The 27,031-nt window shown below is 39.9% G+C and overlaps 1 protein-coding gene across 1 annotated transcript in view; it reads right to left on the bottom strand.

The window, feature by feature from the left end:
- The window catches only part of LOC126253011 (retinol dehydrogenase 14-like), a 92,137-nt gene that overhangs the window by 5,967 nt on the left and 59,139 nt on the right, over positions 1-27,031 (bottom strand). The window contains exons 5-6 of the mRNA XM_049954064.1: positions 26,268-26,377; positions 15,495-15,584 (exon numbers count right to left, since the gene is read on the bottom strand). Of these exons, the coding sequence (XP_049810021.1) occupies positions 15,495-15,584; positions 26,268-26,377 (200 nt within the window). The remainder of the gene's footprint in view (positions 1-15,494; positions 15,585-26,267; positions 26,378-27,031) is intronic.

The following is a 27,031-nucleotide window of genomic DNA, read 5'->3' as shown; positions in this document are numbered from 1 at the left end:
TTAAGAATGAGCCAGCTCACTCACAACAGAAAGAATTTGTGGAACACATTGTCATAATTGCTTTCTACTACATTGATACTAACTTTAAATGAGTCACCAAGATTTGTGGTTTTATAAAATTGGAAGTGTTTTACAGTTATTTTGTATTACACTCATTTCTCAGGTTTTTGTGTGTGACCCGTTTCTAGCATTTAAGTGCTGATTTTCCTGTCAACCTGCCTTATTGTGTGTCTTAGGACATGCGATTCTCAGTAAACTCTCTCAATTGGTCCCTGAATAACTATATTTTCTCCAACTCTTTCCTCTTTCTAACTGAACATAAGAACTTACGTTCCCAGAGAGCTAATGAATTTTTACCTGTTGTGTTTTTGTTTCTGTTAGTGCCTCATAAACAGTTTTATTTTAGAAAATTATGAGCTGAGTGTAGTTCTGAATTCACACTAAGTGTTATAGGGCAGTTTACATAGGCAACATGTATCATTATTATAATTATCAGTTATATTAAAATGAAAATTAACTGTAAAGTACAGAGTCTGCTGGTCACTGTCTCTCACAGTACAAAGCTGTATCCTCAGAGGGTTACACCAGCCAAGTATTTCACAGAGTTGTGCCACTTCATTTATGATCAGTTGCCACATAAATAGTGCACATAACAGGGACCTTACTGTACTTCCATCACAAAATATCAACGTATCCTATCTGTACACCAGTAGTTGTTTCAGTCTCCAGCGTCAGCAACCTCTGCAGCATCTATTTCCTACACCTTACAAATAGAGTGCAGATGATGATTCATCCACTGATTGTGGATAAAAGCAGCCACACATCCTCACTCAGGCAATTGATGTCCAGATGCAGTTACCCACCAATTGTTGTCACGGTTGTCATCAGTCTTCAGTTGCCTAGCAGCTATCAATGAGTGATTAGCATGCAGTTAACACTAAGTGTCAAAGAGTTTATTCTAAACTGTACCTGAGCTACAAGCTGGCTAACAGCAGTCCATACTGAAATATTAGATTAGTTAGTCGTCACTGAGATCATACCTTTTGCCACACCTGTTAATCATCAGACTAAAGAGGAGTATTTTTCTTGTATGATATATTAGTAGTTAACTTTTTTCTTTTTCTTTTTTTTTCTTTTAAATCTTTTAAATATGGCTGCCAACATTATTTGTGGAAGGTAGGAAGATTGGGGGGAGGGAGTGGGGGTTGATTAGGTGGAAGAGACCAAACAGAGGGGTCATCGGTCTCATCAGATTAGGGAATGGTGGTGAAGGAAGTCGGCCATGCCCTTTCAAGGGAACCATCCTGGCATTTTCCTGAAGCGATTTAGGGAAATCATGGAAAACCTAAATGAGAATGGCTGGATGTGGGATTGAACTGTCATCCTCCTGAATGCAAGTCCAGTGTGCTAACAGAAAGATTAGGGTTTAATGTTGTGATGTAATCAAGACTGAGACACATTCAGAATTCTTCAGTACCATCCAATGTTGTTGGTAATTTCATTTTATAAACTTTTATGTCTTGTATATTTAGATTATATTTCAAAGCTTTATCATAAAAATCTGTACATTAAAATCTATTAAGTTTTTATAATATTTAATATCTTTAACCATGATGAAAAGCTCTTTCGCTCAAATGTTTTCTATGGAACACTTTCTTTGTGAAAACTTGGCAGGAAGTTGTGGAGTAATGGAGATACTGTACACTATATTTGTGATTATGTATGACCAGGATAATATAAGCAGCAGTGACATTTTTGATTTAAATATTGAATGGGTGAAGAAGGTAACTGACTTAACTAGAAACAAGAACAAAAGCATTCAAAACAATGAGGATATAGAATTCAGTGAAGTTGAATAAGATTTGTTATGTTAAAATATTGATACAAAGCCAGATGCTGGAAGCACTTATACTTACATTAAAATAGGTAACTGTAAAGGAAAAAAATTACGTGATTCAGGTAGCAGTTTCTAGAACATCAGAAGCCTTATGTGATGTCATTAGACAAAATAAGAATTATACTGAAATGCCAGTAATAGTAGTCACATTTACAGGGGCTACTGGAAGACACAGCAAAGTGGTAAGAAATCAAACTTTACTGACATCCGAAATTGAGGCTGTAGTGGTTTAATAATTCCATAACTAAGTGAAGATCTCATTTTCAGATCAGATTGGTTACACAGACTTAATGCAGCTGTTGGCTGGAATGATGAAATGTTATATATGACAGACAAGAAGTGAAACAATAGCCAACCAAAATGTATAATGGAGGTAAAGGAAAAAACTCATAAAAACATGAGGGAGGTCATGTAGTAGAGGATGATACAGTACTGTAAGCTGAAGAGGAATTGATTAAACAATTTAGGAAAAAGTATCTGAAACTGTGGGGCTACATGACGAAGAAAAGGATGAGCTAAATGATTTGTTATGGGAATATGGGGACTTGTTCAGTGATGTACCAGGAAGTGTAAAGGATTATGAATGTGTATTAAAATTGAAACCTCATTTACCATTTTTATAAAACTGTACAATGTACCAAATGCAAGAAAACCAGAAGTTGGAAAGAAGATGCAAAAGATGGAAAAGTGTGGTATAATTGAGAGAAGTAGCAATGGTTATAATAATCCTTTGGCAGTTGTAGCTAAATGTGATGGAGGTGTCAAGTATGTTTTAATTCCAAACATGTGAACAAATTTATACATAGATAAAATGCCCATCCTGAGGACATAAATGAATTATTGTATATATTCAATTGTATCTGACGATAACCTAGATTTAACATTTGGGTTTCATAGGGTTCCAATTGCCATAGAATCTCGAAAATACACAGCATTTTTGTACAGTGGTAAATGTCACCAGTACTGGGTTGTGTCCTTTGGGTTAAATGTTTCTGTAACTGAGTTTTGGACCTTGTATTAGCTCAGAAATTGCCTTCTAAATTAACCACATATGCTGACATTTTGCTTTGCACTCAGAGTAGGAATGAGCCTTGTTTGTTCTTAAAAGTAGTATTTGACAAACTGATATCATGAAGAATGACATTAAAATTAGAAAAATATTAATTTCTGATGAGTGAAATGAAAATTTTGAAACATTTCATTACTGAGAAAAGTTCATTGCCAGATTTTAACAAAATTAAAGCTGTTCTTGAGTTTCCAGTACTCAAAAATAAGAAACAACTGAAGTCCTTTCCTTTGGAATGTATGGGTATTATAGAAAGTAAATTACTAGTTGGAGTATGCATGCAGCATGTCTGTGTAACTTGAGAAAGATATCTGTTTTGGTATGGGACACAGAATATAAAGATGATTTGTGTTCTATAAAAAGTGCTGTGTGTAACTGCAACATTCTGTAAAGACCAGAGTTATTCTCATTTTTTATCTGTTTTGATGCTGTTTATTACGGACTCCAAAAATATGAAAGAAACTTCACTGTAATTGAGAAAGAGCTGTAAGCTATACTCTAGGCATTTACCAGATTCAGGAGTGCAAGCTGTTTCTCAGCAGGTTAACAAGATGGACAATTTTCCTATAATAATTTGACTATGAAATTAAGTACTGCGTGTAAAGGGGCCTGCGAAGTAGTTGCAGCTGCAGAGTCTCACTTGTGAGTAGCAGGAGGTGAATGTAATACTAAGGGGGAGGAGAAAGACAAAGATTTGAAGATTATGTCTTTGAAAGGAATTAGAGAAGAAGAGGTAACTAAAACCATCTGTAATGACATTTGCAAAAACTGTAATCATGATGATAATTGGAAACTAGTGAAGAGTTGCTTCGGTAAAAAGACTTTTGAGAAAGCTGACAAATATTACAGAATATACAAAGGGATTCTATTAAGAACAAGAAATTTAGACTCAGACTATTGGAGATTGTGTTGGCCACAACAGTATACTGACAAATTTGTTATGAACACTCATGAATATGTATATTTTGATGCTCAAAAATACTCAAACAAGTTACAGGAGAATGTGGTCCTTTAAAATATGGTGGATAAAGTATGAAAACAAATTTCAATTTGTGATCAGACACCAGTGAGTGAAGATAAGTAACAGAGCTTATCAAAGTCACATAACAAAAAAATTTTCCAAAAAAGCCTATTTCTACTGCCCATTACCACAGACAAGGGAGATATGGTTTTATATTTGTCATAGTAGATTTATTTTTAAAATATATCAAACTATATTCTATTAGAAAAACAGCAAGTAAAGCATTGATTTCAAAAATAGAGGACTATTTTACACAGGTAGGCATGCTTGGAGCAATGATGTCTGATAACAGATCACAGTTTGTCTCAAATTCATGGTAGGCATTCATTGAGAGGTCAGAAATAAAACACATTTTAATATCAGTTTATCATCCAGCCAGTAGTCTTGCAGGGAGGTATGTGAGAGAAATCAATATTCTGGGCAGTACGTATTGCAGACAGACACCCATCCTTGGTTGGACCCTTAGTTAACAGTGAAGGCGTGCGAACAGTTAGCAAGACACATCCACAGGCTTTTAACCACATGAAATACTAATTGATAAACAAACACCTAATCTTATTGATAAACTCATTGAATTTCCAGAGTGTAAACCTATCTCAGCACAGGAGAGAGACACCATTGAAACAGACTTGATATTAGTGGTAAAGTAACACAGGTGAATGTAGGAGACTTGTTTTTAGTTGAGACACATGAGAAATCAAAACTGATGACAGCTTAGTTTAAAAAAAAAAAATCTTGATATGTACATGAGGTCCCTTTGAGGTATTGGCAAACCCATACCCCAATACTTATGGGCTGACCTACCTGAAATTAAGAAAGTCATTTGGACTGAAGAATCTTACTGAACTAAAACCATGTATTCAGAGAATTTGACATAAATTAATTTTGCAAATTTTATTGTTTTCAAAATATTTTTTTCATGTGATACTTACAGTTATTATTTCATTAAAACAACTTTAAATGCTAATATATACTATTAACAAAATGTGATGATACTTATCATTCTTGAACAAATGAAGTTTCAACATTTGTCTGTGTAATGGAAAAGGCTGATAAACTGGATTTTTCATGCTACATGATTTAGTCTTTCTGCTACATGATTACAGTATTTTGAAACTGCTGTGTAAAGTCACAGACACATGTTACTTTCACTGACGAACACATACATTACTTTGACTTTGAATAGCATTCAGAAAACCAATACTTATGAATGAACTTTGACTGAATGTTACCACTTATGTGACTGGTTAAGGATATTTACATTTTCCTTTGATTTACTTACAATCTTCAGTATTTTATGATGTGCTGATATGATTTGTCAGTACATTTAGTTACATGATATACACTGATTGCCATTACCTTTGCAGACTTTACTAATTTTTTCATGAAATACAAAGGCAATCAAAAAGTTTCTTGTCCGAGATAGTTACAGTAATGTCTCACACGAACACCACCTACTTTTATGGTGACCCAGTGGGTATGCAAGTCAAATTTCGTGGCTCCAGCTTCATTAGCTTTGCTGCTAGGATGCACTGCATACCGTAGTATAAGCAAAATGGCAAATATAAAGAGAACCAAGAACTGTGCTGTCACTGAATATCTTCATTTGAAAGCAATGATGCTCAAGAGAATTGTAGAGGACATGCATAATATACTTAAGGACAGTGCCCCATGTTTTGCAACAGTGAAAAACTGATTATCTGACTCCAAACATGGAATAACAAGTGTGGAAGATGTGCCAAGGAGCAGAAAGCCTGTCACTATTGCCATTGATGAAACAATGACTGCAATTTACAATATGAGCTTACAGGATTGTCAATGAATGTTGCAGCACATTGAAACCACATTTGGAAGTTCCCATGGGTGTGCTCATGACATTGTTGTGGATATTTTGGGAGTATGGAAAGTTTCATCTTAGTGGGTCTCCAAAGACTTGAATGCAGATCAGTGACAGAAACATGTACAGTGTTGTGAAGAAATCATTCGCCAATTTGAAGTGGATGAACAGGTTTTCTTGCAAAGTATGTGACAATGGACAAAATGGAGGTTTACCACTCTGAGCGAGACAAAACAGCAGTCACAAAATTGTAAACATCCTTCGTCCCCCATACAAAAAATTTCCATGTGCAAAAATCAGCCAGTAAGGTGATGGCATCAGTCTTCTAGGATGCAGAAGGGGTAATTATGATGGATTAACTGCAAAAGGGTGTAGCTGTCAATGCATCTTACTATTGCACCCTCCTCCACCATTTGAGAGAAGAGATAAAGAAAAAAAGGCATAGAAAATTGGCTCACAGAGTTCTTTTGCATCAGGACAACACACAGGCACACAAAGCCCTCATAACACTGGGAACTCTGCATGACTGTGGGCTTGAATTGTTAAATCATCTGCCATATTCTCCAGCTTTGGCTCCATCAAACTTTTTTATTTTCCCAAACCTAAAAAAAAGACCTCAAAGACAACCATTTGACAATGATGATGCAGTGAATGCTTGGTTGGAATTGAAATTGAAGACTTTTTATTTTAATGGTTTACAGAAGTTATCTGAGTGTGTACACAAATATATTAGTGTACACAGGTATTATATTGAAAAATAAATTGGTATTATGAAATTTCTATCATCTATTTGTTAGACTAGAAACTTCTTGACTCCCCTCATATTACACTTTTCTCATTATTTGGAGGCATCTTGTCTGTTTCTTCATGAAATAAATTTCACAATGAAAATACTGATCATAGATACAGAATGAGATACATCAGTTCAATTAGCATTATAAAATATTTTCAGATATTATTTATTTATGCACAGCTTTTTTATTGTGTTACGTGTGTCAGTTGACAAACATTTTGTATTATAAATTATTCTGGGTACCATGGCAGTGCATTTGGGCACAGGCTTTGTATTTGTTTACTTATGTGCATTTCATTAAATTTACTATGAACAATATAGCAAAGGATGTTGGTTGTGGTGGGGAGGGGGGAGGGCTCAATATTGCTGGACAAGTGTATATGAAAAGCTTTGCTAAGTTAAAATTATTTCACTTCATCAAGTTGCAGACATGTTGTGAAACACACTGACATACCCTGATCTGTTTCAGTATGCTAGTATGATTGTCCATTTATCTGTTGGTCTACACACTAATGTAAGAACATTTAATGATTATATTTTCTTGTGTATAAAATTTATGTACACTTACAATTGTTTAATTGTCATTTGAAAATGCTACTGATCACCTTACAGCCCACATGAAAACAGTTTCAGTGTAATAACTGCTAATGATGATGTTTGCTTTGTTGTTGATTGAATGGTACATGTTAGAAAATTTTACCTTGCTTTCTTTGACTTGTCAGTCTTCTAATTCTGTTCCTTCCAAATCACTTATTTGTTTTAGTATGTGTATATTTTGCCAATTGAACTAGATCAAAGATTATGCTTGTAGGCCAAATTGATAGTGAAACAATAAAGTGAAAGTTTATTGCCTATGTACTTGAGCAAATGGATGCTATGAGGAAGCAGTATTGAAATAATGGATACCAGAGTAAGAACCATAACTGCTGATAAAAGCATAGTAGAGGAACTGATTGCAGATCAATACCTGAAGACAAGACCATCCTTGTGGTACGTGGCAGAAGGAATCCACCAGCTATCAGATACATCCCCATTCCAGAAATCCAGAATGATCCCCAGTCACTCCCCAAATCTTAGGCCCATCCCAGGACCTCTCCCTGGAGTCCACCTCTCTGCTCACCCCTACCACTCCCCACACTCCTACCTTCTACACACTTCCTTAAGTCCATAAACCCAACCACTCAGGACACACCATTGTGTCCGATTACTGTGACTCCACTGAGAGAATCTCTGTTCTTGTAAACCAACACCTTCAACCTATTACCCAGAACCTATCCTCCTATCTAAAAGATACCAACCATTTCCTCCACCGACACTACACAGTTCCTGTCTCATTTACCACATGGTGCCCTGCTCGTCACTATTGATGCCACGTCTCTATTCACTAACATTCCTAATGCCCATGGCCTTACTGCTATTGAACACTACCTTTCCAAATGCCTGATGGATTCCAAACCAACAACCTCCTTCCTAGTCACCATGATCAACTATATCCTCGCCCACAATTACTTCTCCTTTGAAGGCATTACCTACAAACAAATCCTAGGCATGGCTATGGGCACCTGCATGGCACCACCCTATGCCAACTTATTCAAGGGCCATCTAGAGGAATTCTTCCTAAACACTCACAATCCTAACCTCCTCACCTGGTTCAGATTCATTTATGACATCTTTGCAATCTGGATCAAGGGTGAGGACACCCTATTCACAATCCTCCAGAACCTCAACAACTTCTCCCCAATTTGCTTCAACTGGTCTTACTCGACCCAACAAGCCACCTTCCTAGATGTTGACCTCCACCTCAAAGATGGCTACATCATTACCTCAGTCCATATCAGACCTACTAAACCACCGGAAATACCTCCACTACGACAGCTGCCACCCACTCATTGCCAAGAAGTCCCTTCCATACAGCCTAGCTACACAGGGTTGCCACGCGGTCTGAGGCACCTTGTCACAGTTTGCACAACTCTCCCCATCAGAGGTTCAAGTCCTCCCTTGGGCATGGGTTTGTGTGTTGCCTTCAGCGTAAATTAGTTTAAGTTATGTTAAGTTGTGTGTAAGCCTAGGGACTGATGACCTCAGAAGTTTGTCCCTACAGTTACAGTCACCGTGGATGGAAATTTGCAATTTGTGTTAAGTTCCTATGGGGCCAGATAACCCTCTCAAAATATACTGAGGTTCTCACTCCAACCTTCACAGACTGTAATCATCCTCCCAACCTTGTACAAAAACAAATCTCCTGTGCCTTATCTCTCCAGTCTCCCACCACCTCCCAAAGTCCCAATGTCCAGCCACATAGAACCATTCCCCATGTAACTCAGTACCACCCAGGACTGGAGCATCTGAATTGCATTCTCTGCCAGGGTTTTGACCATCTCTCGTCATGCCCTGAAATGAGAAATGTCCTGCCCACTATCCTTCCCATCCCTCCTGCAGTGGTATTCTCCTGTCCATCAAACAAGACAATATACTCATCCATCTCTACATAACCCCTGCTCCCAACCCCCTTACCTCACAGCTCATACCCCTGTAATAGACATAGATGCAAGATCCCATACATCCTCCCATCATCACCTACTTCAGTTCAGTCACTAACATCACCTATCCCATCAAAGGCAGGGCTACCTGTGAAATCAGTCATGTGATCTACAGACTAAGCGGCAACCACTGCTGTATTCTGTATGGGCATGACAACCAACAAGCTGTCTGTCCACATGAATGGCCACTGACAAACTGTGGCCAAGAAACGACTGTTGCTGAGCACACTGCCAAACATGACATCCTTCATTTCAATGACTGCTTCACAGTTTGTCCCATATAGATCCTTCCCACCAACTCCAACTTTCCTGAATTGCACAGGTGGGAACTTACCCTGCAATATATCTTATGTTCCCATAACCCTCCTAGCCTCGACCTTCATTAGTCATTGTCCTCAACCATTCAGCCCCTCCCTTTTTCCCATTCCAGCACTACACATCCCTCATTCCACCATCACACCCAGTCTTTTACTTCTCTCCTTTTATGAACCCCCACCACCTCTCCCCTACCCTCCATCTAACCTCCCAACTGCACATAGCAGCCTAACCACTCTCAATGTCATCCCTGCGCACTCCCTAGCTGCACTTCACTGTCTGCCATCCCTACTCTATCATCCCTCCAACTTCCTGCCCCAGCCTCATGCTTAACCCCACCCAGTCACCACTCCCATCATGCACGGGTGCTGCTGCTCACATTGTGGCTTGAGACTGCAGTTATGTGTGTGTGTGTGTGTGTGTGTGTGTGTGTGTAAGATCTACTTTTTTTAAGAAGGCCTTACTCTCTGAAAGCTTTATTTGTGACAGTCTTTTTGTTGTGCCTGTCTCTGACTCAGTGTCTCTACTATATGGTGAGTAGTAACTTTCTTTTTCATAATATTGTTACATTACATCCTGGATTTTCCAATGTTTTATACTGAAAAGGAGAAATTTTTTATTAGCATTGGGTTGTTGCATCACTGTTCTGAGGGATTCCCACCCCGCATCTGGTAAATACTTACCTGTGGAATTCTGAGGGCATAATCAAGCCTGAGATATAATCAGAATTATCTGATACTGTACAGTATTGGAAATTTTGTTTTATAAGTTTACATGCTTGTATAAAACTATACCCACAAAAATTCGTTATTCATGCATACCTCTGTAAGAAAACGACAAAGCCAGCTTCTCAACAGTCATCTAAGTAAGCATTCAATGCAACTAATGCAGAATAATGAAATGTTCATTCCATGGGCAAGTCACTGTGTAACCAGTATTGTGCCGTAAGTCACTATGTAACCAGTATTGGGTCAGTATACTACAGTATGCTATTGACATTCAGGCCATTAAAGATAGATGACCAGCTCAGATTGTTAAAAGTATGGGGTAGGAAATTGTCCATGCCCTTCCAAAGGAACAATACCAGCATTTACCTGAAGCAAGTTAGAGAAATTATGGTCAACCTAATCAGGATGGTTCTATGGCAAGGAAGTAATACAAGAAACATTCAAATAAAATAAATAATGGAAATAAGGCTCTCGTGACTCCACATGTAACAGTACAAAAGAATCATACAGAAGGTGCAAAATCAGTGACACAGTAACAATTGTTGTTAGTGGTACAAACTAAAAGTGTGTAGTGAGAGTGAGTCAGTACTGCTCCACATATTTATAGACAGGAGTTGCCAGTAGAAAGTGCAGTGGAGACTGTGCTATGTGTGTGCTTCCTACAGACAGCCTCTAGTGGCCACCCAAGCTGATCGTTTGTGTTTGATTTAAGTACATTGTGCAGCAACACTACCCTCAGCAAACTCGCACACACATGCTCCCGTAGCTAGATACAGAAAATCTCTCCCTCATGTGACGAGGGTGCCCAGGTGATGGAGGAGCTGCTGGCAGCCTGACGAGATGCACACATGTCGAATCTAGAGAAATGGCAGCCGGCGCCAAAGGTAGGGTGGTACAATGTGCCGGGTGAGCACTAGAGCACAGGGCGGGAATGCGTGGAAATGCAAGCACGCCCGAGGGTGATGGGCCCGTGCAGCCCCCAACGACAGCATTAGAGAGGTTGGTGCTATTGCCATTTCAGCACTGTTATCAGCACGCAGGTCTCGGTGTCGAAGAGATGGTGCTGTACCCTCTGACAATGATGGCTGAGGTGGTGATGGTGAGGGGACAGTGGAGGCACCCCAACCAAAACAGCAGGCTTTGGCGACGTAGCCTAGGCCAGAGACAGGCCAGTGCCCAGTGCCGGGAAACTGGAACATCAGGGCCCCACACATGGAGGAGGCAGCCAGTGGGATGGGGATGCCTCCACAGCATGTGATGATGGTCCCAAGGCAGAGGGTGGTAGGGTGGGCTGCAGTGACAGGGGCCACACCTGTGAACTGGTAGCTCCTAGCGGCGATTGGGGTTGCAGGCGGTGATCAGGGTTGCATCTGATCAAACTGGCATGCCACCAGCACATTGGCTGTAAGGACGTCACAAAGATAGCATCTCTGGTGGTGTACAACAGTGGCTAGTATCCACTTAGGCCAGCAGCCAAACCCTGGTGCCCACACCAGTGATCCCGGCATGGAGCAGCCAGACGGACCTAACCATGACAGGTGCAGCACAGACTGCAGAAGGCAGAATGGCTTGTTCCCATGTAGGTGTGAAGCAATAGGTACTCAGAAAATGGAGAAGGGCATCATATGGCAAAGAATCCACAGCAAACTGTTTCATTTGGGACTTGAATATACTCACTAGTGGGTCCACGGTGCTAATTGATTGAGGGTGGAATGGTGGAGCTTTAACATGATGACTGCCATCACAGGGACAAAAAAAAGTACGAAATTTCTGGAGAGCATAGACTATGGTGAGAGTCTCTCTTTTCCACCTGAGGGTAATGCTGCAGGGCCAGAGTGAGAGATTTAGGGGTAAAAGCAACTGCTCATTCAGAGCCATTGGCATATCGGTACACTAGGATCATGCTGAGGCTACACTGTGAGGTGTCAGTCGTCAAAAGTATGTGCTGGTCTGGAGATAACATAGCTAAACAAGGGGCTGAGAGTAATTTGGGTTTCAAAATTTGAAAAGCACATTTGCAATCTAGGGACCAGCAAAAAGGTACATTCTTGCATAACAAGGCATGCAATGGGTGGACCAATGTTTCTATCCACAGCAGGACTTTATGGTAGTAGATTATCTTCCATAGGAAGGTCTAAAGCTCCTTCATGGACAAGGGGAGAGTCATAAACATAACCACTTAGCTGTGGTCTGGCAAAGTGCAAACCCCAACCCATGAGATCTTGAAACCCAAATAAACGATAGAAGGCTGCAAAAACTGAGATTTCCTGAGGTTACATCATAAGCCTGAAGACTGTTAAGACAGAAAACAAAGTGCACATATATTTCAAGTGATTGGCGTGGAGGAGCCTGTGACAACAATATCATCCAGATAATTCATGCAATCCAGGACAGGCATAGTCAGTTGCTCTAAAAATCATTGTAAAATAGCAGGGGTGCTAGCCACACCAAAAGGCAGGTGCAAATATTGATAGAGACCAAAAGGAGTATTGAAAACCAGAACTTGCCAAGACTCCTTGTCCATAGGAACCCACAGTTACACTTCAGACAAATCAATTTTACAAAAGTACTGGCCACTTTATAATTTCACCAACAGTTCCTCCTGGCGTGCGAGGTGAAACGTATCTGTAATCAATTTGTGTTGACAGTAGTACTGAAGACACCACAAAGGCATAGTTTGCCCAACAGCTCCTGAACTGCAACCAGTGGAGACAACCATGCACTAGCCATAACAGCTTGCACCATGACAGAAGCTCAAAATACCTGAAATGCGTCCATCCTGAATAAGTTCTCAACACTGGCATCAGCAACAATCAAAAATGTAATGGAATGAACCACTGACTTGTAAGAGCCAGATGCCGTAAATTGTCAAACAGTGCAATGGTCTGTTTGTTATAACTGTAAAGCTACTGCATGACCAGTGTCAATGGCAGGTAGCCTAAACACACATAGGCCTGAGAATTCAATAATGCCACTGCAACACTGTAGCTAGAGCACATGGCGAAAACCACTTACCTTGATGAACAATTAGGGAGAAGTCACGAGTGTTGGAGACACACAGTTTTACATCCATGTCCATATGCTGAGCAACCTTCAGTGAATGACACACACAGGCAATGTTGCCTTTCTTTTGGCAAGCATTACAAGTAGCCAAGCACTTACGGCATGCTACTGTCGATTCTGGACAAAACGTGAAAGACAAGATGGAAACAGAGAACGCTGACACTTGCGCTGTGGTGGTCACAGCTGCTTGGCCTGGCCTTGAACTGCTTGGCACTGGGTCCACATGTTTCCCACCACCACCACCACGACTGCTGCTTCTTCATGCAAGCTATCTTTCATCCTAGTGGGCACGTTTTGTGACACTACCACCATATTGCTCCATGCATAAATTTGGTCACAAGCTATATGTAAAACATCAAAAGGTTGTGCCATTTGCAAAACTTCTGCCAAACAAGGTTTTCACAAAGTAAAGCCATAATTGCTAAGAGCACTAAACAGTCTCCATAAGAGTCATTACAGGCAACAATAATGCTGTGACATTCAGCTGCCCAGGGCCTGTATGACTAGTTTGGTTTCTTGCAGCATAGGTAGAATTCAACTTGCTCTGCAATGGCATGCATTTGTCTGCAATAGTAGTTGGGACTGTAACCTTCACATTCATACTGAAAGCCAAAAAATGCTGCCTGAGTATTTTCTTGTAAGCTTTCAAACACTCGGTTGATGAATCATCGTATGGAGGAAAACTGGGTGGACACATTGGTGGAATTGGTGGAATGGTACCCTGACTGTTAATGGAAGCCAACAAAGTGGTCACTGCCAAAGTAAGCCATTCAGTCATAGCCAGCAGTACAGTGTCCATTATGACTAAACAAGATGAAACAGCACTTTAAGACTGCACATGCAGAAACCATTCCAAACTCATTACCAATCATTTAGTAACCAAGTAACACAAATAGAGCTTTATTCATAAACCTCCAAACAATAACAGAAATAACCCTCTTGTGACTCTACATGTAACAAGACAAAAGAATCATACAGAAGTTGCAACATAAGAGATACACAGAACAACTGATGTGAATGGTACAAAATGAAAGAACATGGTGAGAATGAGTCAGCACTGCTCCACGTGTATATAGGTGCGAGTCACTGGTAGACATTGCGACAGACTGTGCCCTGTGCACCCTTCCTACACACTGTCTCTAGTGGCTGGCTCTTGCTGGTACAGTTGGTGCTTGATTTAAGTATACAAGCATGGCGACACTACACTTGGCACACTTGCACTCATGTGCACTAGTAGCAGGACACAACAGGCTCGACGTGGATTGGAACCATCATCCTCCTGAAGTCCATGGTGTGTGTATGTGTATTGAACCAGGAACCTAGAAATGATGGAGAGGCTTTGTCCCATCAGAGACCTCAGTGGTTCACAACCCCACAACAGGCCACAGCAGTCCACCCACCCCACCCCAGCCCACCGCCCCCCCCGCACCGAACCCAGGATTATTCGTGCAGCCTGGCCCCCAGTAGACACCCCCCCCCCCCCCCCCCCCCCGCCCAGGAACAATGTCTGCATGGTAGAGTAATTATGGTGTACATGTACATGGAGACAGTGTTTGTGCAGCAATCGACGATACAGTGTAACTGAGGCGATTAAGGGGAACCAGCCCGCATTCACTGAGGCAGATGAAAACTGCCTTATAAACCATCCACAGCCTGGCTGGCATACCAGACCTCAACACTAATCCACTGGGTGGATTCATGCTGGGGACCGGCATGCCTTCCCACTTGGGAAAGCAGAGCATTAGACCGCGCGGCTAGCCGGGCGGGCAAGTCCAGGGTGCTGACCACTGCGCCATCTTGCCCGGTAAACATTATTTGTTTTTAGTTACAATAGCATTGTGACAAGATTAATTACAAATGTGGAAGTGTGGCACTTCAGTACAGCAACTACTTTTCAAGGGTAAGGGATTTACTCCCTGTTGATGTCTACTATGTAAAATAGTCTATTTTTAAATTATTATGCAAAGGAGATACAGGGAAAAGCAAAAGTTATAAAACAAAAAATGTAATTACCTACATTAAAATTTATTATTTTTGTAGGTCTTACAATACAGTGTGTGTGATATATATTAACTGTTAGAGAAACTGACACAAATAAAACAATTGCACATGGCCATTTTGCTAAAATTGTAACTAGCTCTGATGAAAAAGGGTATTTTATGCTCAGTATTCAGAATTTACATTTAAAGTCATGCATATTTTGAACAAACTAATTTTTAAAAAGTTATTCTTACCGCACAATCCACAAAATATTTTCCAGTAATCTTCTCAAGACCTGGAGTGACTGCCAGGTGCACCAATGTCTGTGCCCCCTCATAAGGAGTCTAAAAAATGTATAATTCTTTATCTTAAAATACAGGTTAAAAAGCAATTTTTCTCAAGTATTTATAAAAGTTTTAGTATCAGTTACAAATTTTGAATGATCATTAATAATCAAAATAATCTTTGTACCTAAAACAATATAAATGCTTTAAATGTAATGAATATATGTGTCAGACACTATCATATAAATATTTAATCATACTAATGTACTGCAATTGAAGACAGATAAAACAGTACTATAGAGAATGGAGTCAGAAATAACTGACTGAGTAAAAACATCTTCTACTTAACAACTGTTTCAGTTTGCCCTTTAAAATATATCCATGTAGTTGTTTTATATTTTTTGCAACCGTTATAGAACTATCTTCTAGTAGGATGTGATCTGTACCTCCTTTACCAGTCAGTATCTAGTGACAATCATGTCTAATTCATTTATTGTAACAACACAAGGCTCTATTCATTACACTTGTTTCTGCATTCTCTTTTAGAAAAATAATTGTCTTAAAAACAAAAGTAGACATACTTGATAAAATAGTCCCTACAGATTGATGTTTGCTTACATTAGCAATTATTGTTGTAACTGCTCTCTTCTGAAACTGAATACCCTATCCATGTGGTCTGTGGTTGTCACCTCCTCTCCCATCCCTCCCAGATTTAAATCCCATATTGGAAATTTGAGTGGATTAATCCATAGTAGATTTATTTCAGAACAGGAGGAGTTGTTATATTTGTTAGGCATTTTAATAAATAAATATTGCTGTTTAACAAGAAGTTATCTGGAAAATTATAGGTCTGTAATTCTGTTCGTGTCTTGGTAAATGGATGGTGCCCATGAAGAATGCAGTCTTAATGCAAACTATGTGTATTCAGTTTTAATTTGTAATTCAATATTCTAAAGTGCACAACTGCAGGTCTCACTACTATCTCCATAAGATTATCCACAGTCTAATGATGTATCAAACAATACTAAAAACTAAGACAGAGAATGAACAGTTATATTACCATGTTAATAGATAGTTCTGTTGGACCATAAGTAATTTAATGGTAAAGGTAATAACTATGCACTGTGTTGGAACTGCAGTTCTGCAGCTTGACTGAGATGAGGGACTGTATCAGGTTGAATGGATGAGGGGAGAAAGTACTCATGGAACAGGAAGGAGGTTTGGGAAAGGATGGCTGAGAGGGAGGCAGCTAGTGCATGGGATAGGAGTACCTCATGGAGTAGGCACATGGGACAGGAGCACATTGTGGTACCAGTGAGTCTGTGCAGTGGATGATGATGATGATGATGACTTGATAACATGGAGGAATGGTTTGAGAGGGACTAAGGAACATAGGAAGGGAGAGTGTAGGGAAGATGGTGTGGGTGTAGGATGAGCGAAGGTAGGATTCTGTGACACGGTGTAGGAAGGTAGGTAGCAGAGGGTAATGTAGATTGAGCCCGGGAGGATTCTAGTAATAGAGGATGTGTTGCAAGAACTTACCTGAACTATATAGAGAGGAATCCCACCTGTTGGTTTTGACCCGTGACGTAAGGCTATTATGGTGTGTGACATCATGACGGCATGGAATTTAGTTTGTGAGAGTGGCGTGTTTGTAGGTGTTGTTTTTAAGTGATTGGTGGTGCTCTCTGGTGGTGTGTTCATGTGTTGTGCGTTAGGTGATATTTTTGGTTTAGTTTGCATGTGTGGCGTATTTATAGGTGGCATATTGTTGTGGTCGGTGGTTCTCTCTGGTGGTATGTTTATGGGTAGCGTGTCACGTGGCATAGGGGGTTCATTTGCATGGTAGCATCGCACTTGTGTGGTATCAGTAGTGACTGTGCTTTCAGTGGAATATTTTTCAGTGAGTTAATGATTTTGGTTTTGTTATGTCAATGTTATTGTAGTTTTTTTCTGTTCGTTGGGTGTGAATTTTGGTAAATTGCTTTTTTTATGTCTTTGGTAGATATGGATATGACTGGCAAGGTCAACAGTTTTCAGTTGTCAGCGATGATGGGGAACAGTGTGTTGCCTCTAATAAAATATCTTCAACTATTCGGATTTTTGGATGAAGTCGTGAAGTGTTCAGTGTGTCATGAAGAAATGAGGCTTACTAAAGTTCCGGTGTCTCAGACCAGGGACGGCTATATGTGGAGATGTCATAAGCATAACAGGTAAAGGGAAGTGTTCAATTCCAATTTTGTTGGCTTGTTGTGTTTTTTGAGGTAGTGATGATTCTGGACGTGGGTAGTTTAGGGATTTATGATTTTATATCGGTAGTTTCTGTTGACCTATATACGTCAAGGGAAGTGTTCAATTCCAATGTGTGGTTGAGGTTGTGGTTGTGGTTGTGGTTGTGGTTGTGGCTGTGGCTGTGGCTGTGGGTGTTCTGGTATCGGGAGTTGCTGTTGAGCTATATAGGTAAAGGGAAGTGTTCGATTCCAATATGTGGGATTGGGAGCTGCTGTTGAGCTATATAAGTCAAGAGAAGTGTTCGATACTAATTTGTGGGATAAGGAGCTGCTGTTGAGCTATATAAGTCAAGGGAAGTGTTCGATACCAATTTGTGGGATAAGGAGCTGCTGTTAAGCTATATAGGTCAAGGGAAGTTTCCGATTCCAGAGGATATTGTGTTTAGTGGAATTTGGGGAGTTTTGTGTACTCATTTTGTGTGGTTTGGTATGGTGGTGTGTGTCCAAATTTGTTTATATTTACTTTGTCCCCACCCAAAAATCCCCAATTTCCCATGTTGTGGAGAGAGAGAGAGAGAGAGAGAGAGAGAGAGAGAGAGAGAGTGTGTGTGTGTGTGTTTACGTAATGACATCATAGGTGCCATATTGGAGTCGTAGTGTTATGGTCGTTTCCGCCATATTTGTGACGTCATGGGTCAAAGCAGACGGGTGGAATCGGATGCTTCTGTATGCCCCCCCCCCCCCTTTTATATATATATATATATATATATATATATATATAAAACAAAGATTATGTGACTTACCGAACGAAAGCGCTGGCAGGTCGATAGACACACAAACACAAAATTCAAGCTTTCGCAACAAACTGTTGCCTCATCAGGAAAGAGGGGAAGGCGAGGGAAAGACGAAAGGATGTGGGTTTTAAGGGAGAGGATAAGGAGTCATTTCAATCCTGGGAGCGGAAAGACTTACCTTAGGGGGAAAAAAGGACAGGTATACACTCGCGCACACACACACACATCCATCCACACATATACAGACATATAGAGGGAAACATTCCACGCGGGAAAAATATATTTAAAAACAAAGATGATGTGTCTTACCATACGAAAGTGCTGCCAGGTCGATAGATACACAAACAAACACATACATACACACAAAATTCAAGCTTTTGCAAAAGACAATGGTTGCTTCATCAGGAAAGAGGGAAGGAGAGGGAAAGATGAAAGGATGTGGGTTTTAAGCGAGAGGGTAAGGAGTCATTCCAATCCCGGGAGCGGAAAGACTTACCTTAGGGGGAAAAAAGGACAGGTATACACTCCCACACACACACACACACACACACACACACACACACACACACACACACACACACACACACACACACACATATCCATCCGCACATACACAGACACTAGCAGACATTTGTAAAGGCAAAGAGTTTTGGCAGAGATGTCAGTCGAGGCGGAAGTACAGAGGCAAAGATGTTGTTGAAAGACAGGTGAGGTATGAGCGGCGGCAACTTGAAATTAGCGCAGGTTGAGGCCTGGCAGATAACGAGAAGAGAGGATATACTGAAGGGCAAGTTTCCATCTCCGGAGTTCCGACGGGTTGATGTTAGTGGGAAGTATCCAGATAACCCGGACGGTGTAACACTGTGCCGAGATGTGCTGGCCGTGCACCAAGGCATGTTTAGCCACAGGGTGATCCTCATTACCAACAAACACTGTCTGCCTGTGTCCATTCATGCGAATGGACAGTTTGTTGCTGGTCATTCCCACATAGAAAGCTTCACAGTGTAGGCAGGTCAGTTGGTAAATCACGTGGGTGCTTTCACACATGGCTCTGCCTTTGATCGTGTACACCTTCCAGGTTACAGGACTGGAGTAGGTGGTGGTGGTGGGAGGGTGCATGGGACAGGTTTTACACCGGGGGCGGTTACAAGGGTAGGAGCCAGAGGGTAGGGAAGGGGGTTTGGGGATTTCATAGGGATGAACCAAGAGGTTACGAAGGTTAGGTGGACGGCGGAAAGACACTCTTGGTGGAGTGGAGAGGATTTCATGAAGGATGGATCTCATTTCAGGGCAGGATTTGAGGAAGTCGTATCCCTGCTGGAGAGCCACATTCAGAGTCTGATCCAGTCCCGGAAAGTATCCTGTCACAAGTGGGGCACTTTTGTGGTTCTTCTGTGGGAGGTTCTGGGTTTGAGGGGATAAGGAAGTGGCTCTGGTTATTTGCTTCTGTACCAGGTCGGGAGGCTAGTTGCGGGATGTGAAAGCTGTTTTCAGGTTGTTGGTGTAATGGTTCAGGGATTCAGGACTGGAGCAGATTCGTTTGCCACGAAGACCTAGGCTGTGGGGAAGGGACCTTTTGATGTGGAATCCGCTAATTTCAAGTTGCCGCCACTCATACCTCACCTGTCTTTCAACAATATCTTTGCCTCTGTACTTCTGCCTCGACTGACATCTCTGCCCAATCTCTTTGCCTTTACAAATGTCTGCTAGTGCCTGTGTATGTGTGTGTGTGTGTGTGTGTGTGTGTGTGTGTGTGTGCGTGTGTGCGCGTGTGTGTGCGTGTGTGTGCGTGTGTGTGTGCGTGCGTGTGTGCGTGCGTGCGTGTGTGCGTGCGTGTGTGTGTGCGTGTGTGTGTGCGTGTGTGTGTGTGTGGGTGTGTGTGTGTGTGTGTGTGTGTGTGTGTGGGCGCGCGCGCAAATAAAAGTGAAGTCTGGAGTTCCCCAAGGAAGTCTTATAGATCCTCTGCTGGTTCTGATCTATGTAAATTATTTAGGAGACAGAGTCGCCACCTTCAATTGTTTGCAGATGACATTTACTGCCTAGTAAACTCACCAGAACATCAAAACCAATTACAAAATGATTTAGACAAGATATCTGTATAATGTAGAAAGTGGTAATTGACCCTAAATAATGAAAAGTGGGAGATCATCCATATCAATATTAAAAGAAATCAATTAAATTTTGATTCAAGACAAATCACAAAAATCTCAAAGTTATCAATTCAACTAAGTAACTAGGGACTACATTTATGAACAGTCCAAATTTGAATGATCACATAGACAATTTTGTTGGAAAGGCAACTGAACACTGTGTTTCATTGGTGGAACACTTAGAAGATGCATTGGGTCTACTAAAGAGACTACCTGCACTATTCTTGTTTGTCCTCTGCTAGAGTAGCAGTACTGCAATGAGGTATGGGATACTTAGCAGATAGGATCGACAGATAGAGTGCTATGGATATGATACATCAGTTGAGGTGGCATTCATTAAACAAAGACATTTTTCATTGCAGCATAATCTTTTCAGGAAATTTCAATCTCCAGTGTTCTCCTCTGAACATAAAAATATTTTATTGACATGCACTTACATAGGAAGAAATGAACATTGTAATAAAATAAGAGAAATCAGAGGTTGCATGGAAAGATTTAAGTGTTTATTTTTCCCAGACTTTGTTTGAGAGTGGAAGTGGTAGAGAAATAGAGTGAATGTGATTCAGTCAACCCATTGCAGGGCACTTAAGAGTGAACTACAGAGAAGTCATGTAGATGTAAGAATGAAAATTTGTGAAAAATAAGATATTTCTTAGAACTAAACCCTTCTAACCCTTCAAACTGGGAACAACATTGTACAGATATGTGGTGGATGATTTTTGTGAGGGGAGAGGGGAGAAAGGGTTTAGAATGGGTTTAGCTGTAATACTAAAAACATATGTGGAGCTGCTAATAATTATCTAAAGGTCACAAAAAATTTGGCTTCTGAGAAAAGACTCTCAGAGCTTCGGCTTGCTATTTTCTTTTTCTCTGTTCCACAGGTCAAGCAACATTCAGGATGTGTCTGATCAATAACAAAAAACATTTCATGGCCTGATGTATGTTGCCAGTGACAAAATAAGTGAATTACACATAACTTATAAAGAGAGAAATTTGGATGTGGGGAAAAAAGTTCACTGATAGCATTTCTTGAAACATTCACCAGTCTGGAGGACCACAGCATTACTTTTGTAATTTTTATAAGTTACTGAATGAATATTCATGTAGAGTAGTCTCGCCAAGCATGGATTATGCCAAATATTAAATTTGTATTCCTACATAAGAAATAGCTGAAGTAAACTTTTAAACACATAACCAAAACATTCAGAAAGAAGTCAGTTGTCCACATCTACATCTACGTACATACACCACAAGCCACCATATAGTGCATGGTGGATGGTATCTTTACCACTACTAGTCATTTTCTTTCCTACAATGGAGCAAGGAAAAACTGACAATCTGTATGCCTCCTTATGAGCCCTAATTTCTTGCATCTTAGCTTCATGGTCCTTACATAAAATGTATGTTGGCAGCAGTATAATTTCCTGCAGTCTGCTTCAAATGCCAATTCTTTACATTTTCTCAATAGTCTTCCTCCCAGGGATTCCCATTTGAGTCCCTGAAGCATCCCTGTAATGCTTATGTGTTGCTTGAACCTGTGTTGTTGTTGTGGTCTCCAGTCCTGAGACTGGTTTGATGCAGCCCTCCATGCTACTCTATCCTGTGCAAGCTTCTTCATCTCCCAGTACTTACTGCAACCTACATCCTTCTGAATCTGCTTAGTGTATTCATCTCTTGGTCTCCCTCTACAATTTTTACCCTCCACGCTGCCCTCCAATGCTAAATTTGTGATCCCTTGATGCCTCAGAACATGTCCTACCAACCAATCCCTTCTTCTAGTCAAGTTGTGCCACAAACTTCTCTTCTCCCCAATCCTATTCAATACTTCCTCATTAGTTATGTGATCTACCCATCTAATCTTCAGCATTCTTCTGTAGCACCACATTTCGAAAGCTTCTATTCTCTTCTTGTCCAAACTATTTATCGTCCACGTTTCACTTCCATACATGGCTACACTCCATACAAATACTTTCAGAAACGACTTCTTGACACTTAAATCTATACTCGATGTTAACAAATTTCTCTTCTTCAGAAACTCTTTCCTTGCCATTGCCAGTCTACATTTTATATCCTCTCTACTTCGACCATTATCAGTTATTTTGCTCCTGGAATAGCAAATCGCCTTTACTACTTTAAGTGTCTCATTTCCTAATCTAATTCCCTCAGCATCATCCGACTTAATTTGACTACATTCCATTATCCTCGTTTTGCTTTTGTTGATGTTCATCTTATATCCTCCTTTCATGACACTGTCCATTCCGTTCAACTGCTCTTCCAAGTCATTTGCTGTCTCTGACAGAATTACAATGTCATCGGCGAACCTCAGTGTTTTTATTTCTTCTCCATGGACATTAATACCTACTCCAAATTTTCCTTTTGTTTCCTTCACTGCTTGCTCAATATACAGATTGAATAACATCAGGGACAGGCTACAACCCTGTCTCACTCCCTTCCCAACTGCTGCTTCCCTTTCATGCCCCTTGACTCTTATAACTGCCATCTGGTTTCTGTACAAATTGTAAATAGCCTTTCGCTCCCTGTATTTTACCCCTGCCACCTTCAGAATTTGAAAGAGAGTATTCCAGTCAACATTGTCAAAAGCTTTCTCTAAGTCTACAAATGTAGGTTTGCCTTTCCTTAATCTATTTTCTAAGATAAGTTGTAGGGTCAGTATTGCCTCACGTGTTCCAACATTTCTGCAGAATCCAAACTGATCTTCGCCGAGGTCGGCTTCTACCAATTTTTCCATTCGTCTGTAAAGAATACACGTTAGTATTTTGCAGCCGTGGCTTATTAAACTGATAGTTCAGTAATTTTCACATCTGTCAACACCTGTTTTCTTTGGGATTGGAATTATTATATTCTTCTTGAAGTCTGAGGGTATTTTGCCTGTCTCGTACATCTTGCTCACCAGATGGTAGAGTTTTGCTTGAACCTACCGATAAGAAATCTAGCAGGCTGCCTCTGAATTGCTTTGATGTCTTCCTTCAATCTGACCGGGTACGGATCCCAAAACCTCTAGCAGTACTCAATAACAGACTGAAGCAGCATCCTATATGTGGTCTCCTTTGCAGATGAACAACACTTTCCTAAATTCTCTTAATACACCAAAGTTGACCATTCGCCTTCCCTACCACAATTCTCTCATGCTCATTCCATTTAATATTGCTTGTAACATTACATCAAGATGTTTAAATGATGTGACTGTATCAAACAGCACACTACTAATGCTTTAACTGAACATCACCGGTTTGTATTTTCCTACTCATCCATATTAACATACATTTTTCTAAATTTAGAGCTAGCTGCCATTCATCTCACCAACAAGACATTTTTTCTAAATAACCTTTTATCCTGCTACAGTCGTTCAACTTTGGCTTCCTGCAAACCACAGCATCATCAGCACACAGCCATTGACTGCTGCCCACCTGTCCACCAGATCATTTATGAATACAGAAAATCATGGTAGTCCTACTACAGTTCACTAGGGTATTCCTGATGATGCCCTTTTCTCTAATGAGCACTTAAGAAGTCTTCAAGCCACTCACACACCTGGGAACCTATTCTGTATGCTTATATCTTCATTAATAGTCAGCAGTGTGGCACTTTGTCAAATACTTTACAGAAATCTAGAAATATGGAATTTATTGCCTATCATCAATCATCAGGATCTCATAAGAGAAAAGGGCAAGCTGAGTTTCACATGGGCAATGCTTTCTAAAACGTCTTATATGTGGACAGAAGTTTTTCCCTCTCTAGAAAATTTATCATATTCAAACTGAGAATATGTTCAAGAATTCTGCAGCAAGCCCATATTAAAGATATTGGTCTGCAATTTTGTGGGTGCATTCTTTTATCTTTTTATATAAATGAGTCACCTGTATGTTTTTCGAGTTGCTTTGCTCTGGGCGAGAAATTTGTGATAAATGCAACCTGAGTAAGGGGCCACTGCTGTAGGGTTCTCTATGCAAAACTTAACTGGGATTACATCAGGAGCAGGAGACTTATTTGCTTTCAACTCTTTCAGCTGTTTATCTTTGTCAGCTAAGCTAATTGCTATACCCTCCATATGCGAGTCTGTGCAATGGACAATTTGACAGTATGTTTGTGTGATCCCCCTCAAGTGAATGATTACTTGAATGTGAAATTTAAGACTTTGGCTTTACTTTTGCTGTCTTCTTCTACCTCATCAGACTGTCCAATGAGAGACTGGATGGAAGGCTTAGATTCACTTAATGATTTTACATAGGACCATAATATTCTCAGACAGATCTTTTACTAAGGTATAATAGTGACATTTGTTGTATGCTTCATGCATAGATCTTTTCACAGATGCACAAATCTCTACCAGCCTTTGCCTGTAATCATTTGTACATACCCTTCTGAACCAAGAGTGCAACAGCCTTCCTCATCATCATCTGAATTTTGCTGTTAAACCATGGTTGGTCCATCCTTAATCCACTGACTGGGCACATAATTGTATAGCGCATGATTTACAATCTGTTTAAACATTGTCCCAATTCCTCTGTGTCCATCAAATATGAACTAAATGATGTCAATTCATTCTCTAAGTGACATGCTAACAACCCTTTATCTGTTCTTATTAGCAGAAACACACTCCTAGCCTTCATGACTGATTTATTTACTTTTGTAACCTACTTGCTATTATGACATCATGCTTATTAATCCCTGCTGGTTACACTCTTTGCTGTGCAAGGGGAGAAAAAAAGTCAACATTTATGAGTGAATAATTTTCATTTAAAAATATGCGGTGTCTGGCACAAAAATCTTGATTTCATTTCTTGAAAATGGGGATCAGTGTCTTGACAAAATCTTAACTATGAATTTTCCAGGACTACAAAAGTTGAAGACATACATGAATCTGTAACTCATGATCATTTTTAATTCCAAACCATTTTCTATGTGCACAGCAAAACATATTAAGAATGAGCAAAACTCCAAGAGGATGAACATAAATAAATGATTTTGCAGCTCTTTAAGGAACCAGGGGGAGATTTTGGAATGATGAAAGTTAGGAAACTAAATATGCTCACATTACTGTAATTCTCAGCCAAGTTACTTGTTTACACTTATGACACTCAAGTTTCCAGCAAGCAATATTTTTGGAATTTGTAAATGGTTCTCTCCTCTCTTTGATGACAGGATTATACTAGGAGACTAGGTTTGGGAGGGCTACACATGTAATTTCAGGTTGCAGTTGTGCCTTTGTGATCCAATTACATGACACAATAGAAAATCTATGAGAAATGCTGCAGAATAGCTTGCACTTTTCACACATTTGTGTGTAATCAAAAAAGGAAAAATTTCGATACCAGTTACTTTTGAAGACACAGGGTAGATATATCAAGCAGCAATCTTATTATAAATATTTGTGATGATTCTTGCTTGTTTCACAAAGACAAACTAAAAAGTTATTGCTATGATCATGATTAGTTATAATTATGATTTTCACACAAGAGAATAAAAACAAAGCAGCATGAAAAGGTAAACTCATATCTGGGCAAGCAAATAAACAATAAATCTTCATTAATGTGTTTGCTACCTTACCTTAAAATAGGCTTTCGCAATAACAAGGAATATACGGTAATAAAACTTTGGTATTGCCTTAAATATATCAGTTAAAACTGCACCAGGGTGAACACTATTCACAGTAACACCTGAAAGAGAAAAAATAATTTGAAACAAACTTATTCCCTTTAGCACTGTTCTTAGTTACCAGGGGATGATTTCAAAACCATCTGATTATTGATTACTTAAACACATCTGCCAAAATGATTATAGAAATGAATCATGTTAACAATGTAAGCTAAGTGTAAACATAAAGTGCTCCTTCAGAAATGCAGCTGAACCTGCATCCAAGGTATAATCCATCCAGATGCACTCATGAATTATTGACAGCTACCATTCTTCTCATGTTCCACATAATGCAACAGTTTAGTATTTTTTTATTTATTAGTTATTTTTCATCTGTTTATCACTTCTGTAATCATACTGTATATACAAATGCACGATTTATCTGAACATATGATGTTTGTATAAATGTAAGATATCATGTCAAACACACATGAGAAAAAAAAGATCATGATTTAAGTTTTACATTATATGTAGTTTCCTTGATTCACAAGAATTTCATAGTTCTTCATATAAAGCTTAGAACACACAGTTGTACACATGCACAGATTATTTTTTCATGATATGCCTGATGGCTGTTCAGCCCTCTGACCTTATGACTGTCTGACTGACAATGAGGTAGAAGGTAAGCGACTCATGGGATATTGGTGCATTAGGTTACTCTGAAATCAAGCAGCTCG

Source organism: Schistocerca nitens, chromosome 4, assembly GCF_023898315.1.
Source record: "Schistocerca nitens isolate TAMUIC-IGC-003100 chromosome 4, iqSchNite1.1, whole genome shotgun sequence".
NCBI lineage: Eukaryota > Metazoa > Arthropoda > Insecta > Orthoptera > Acrididae > Schistocerca > Schistocerca nitens.
This window is presented reverse-complemented; position numbering and strand designations above follow the sequence as displayed.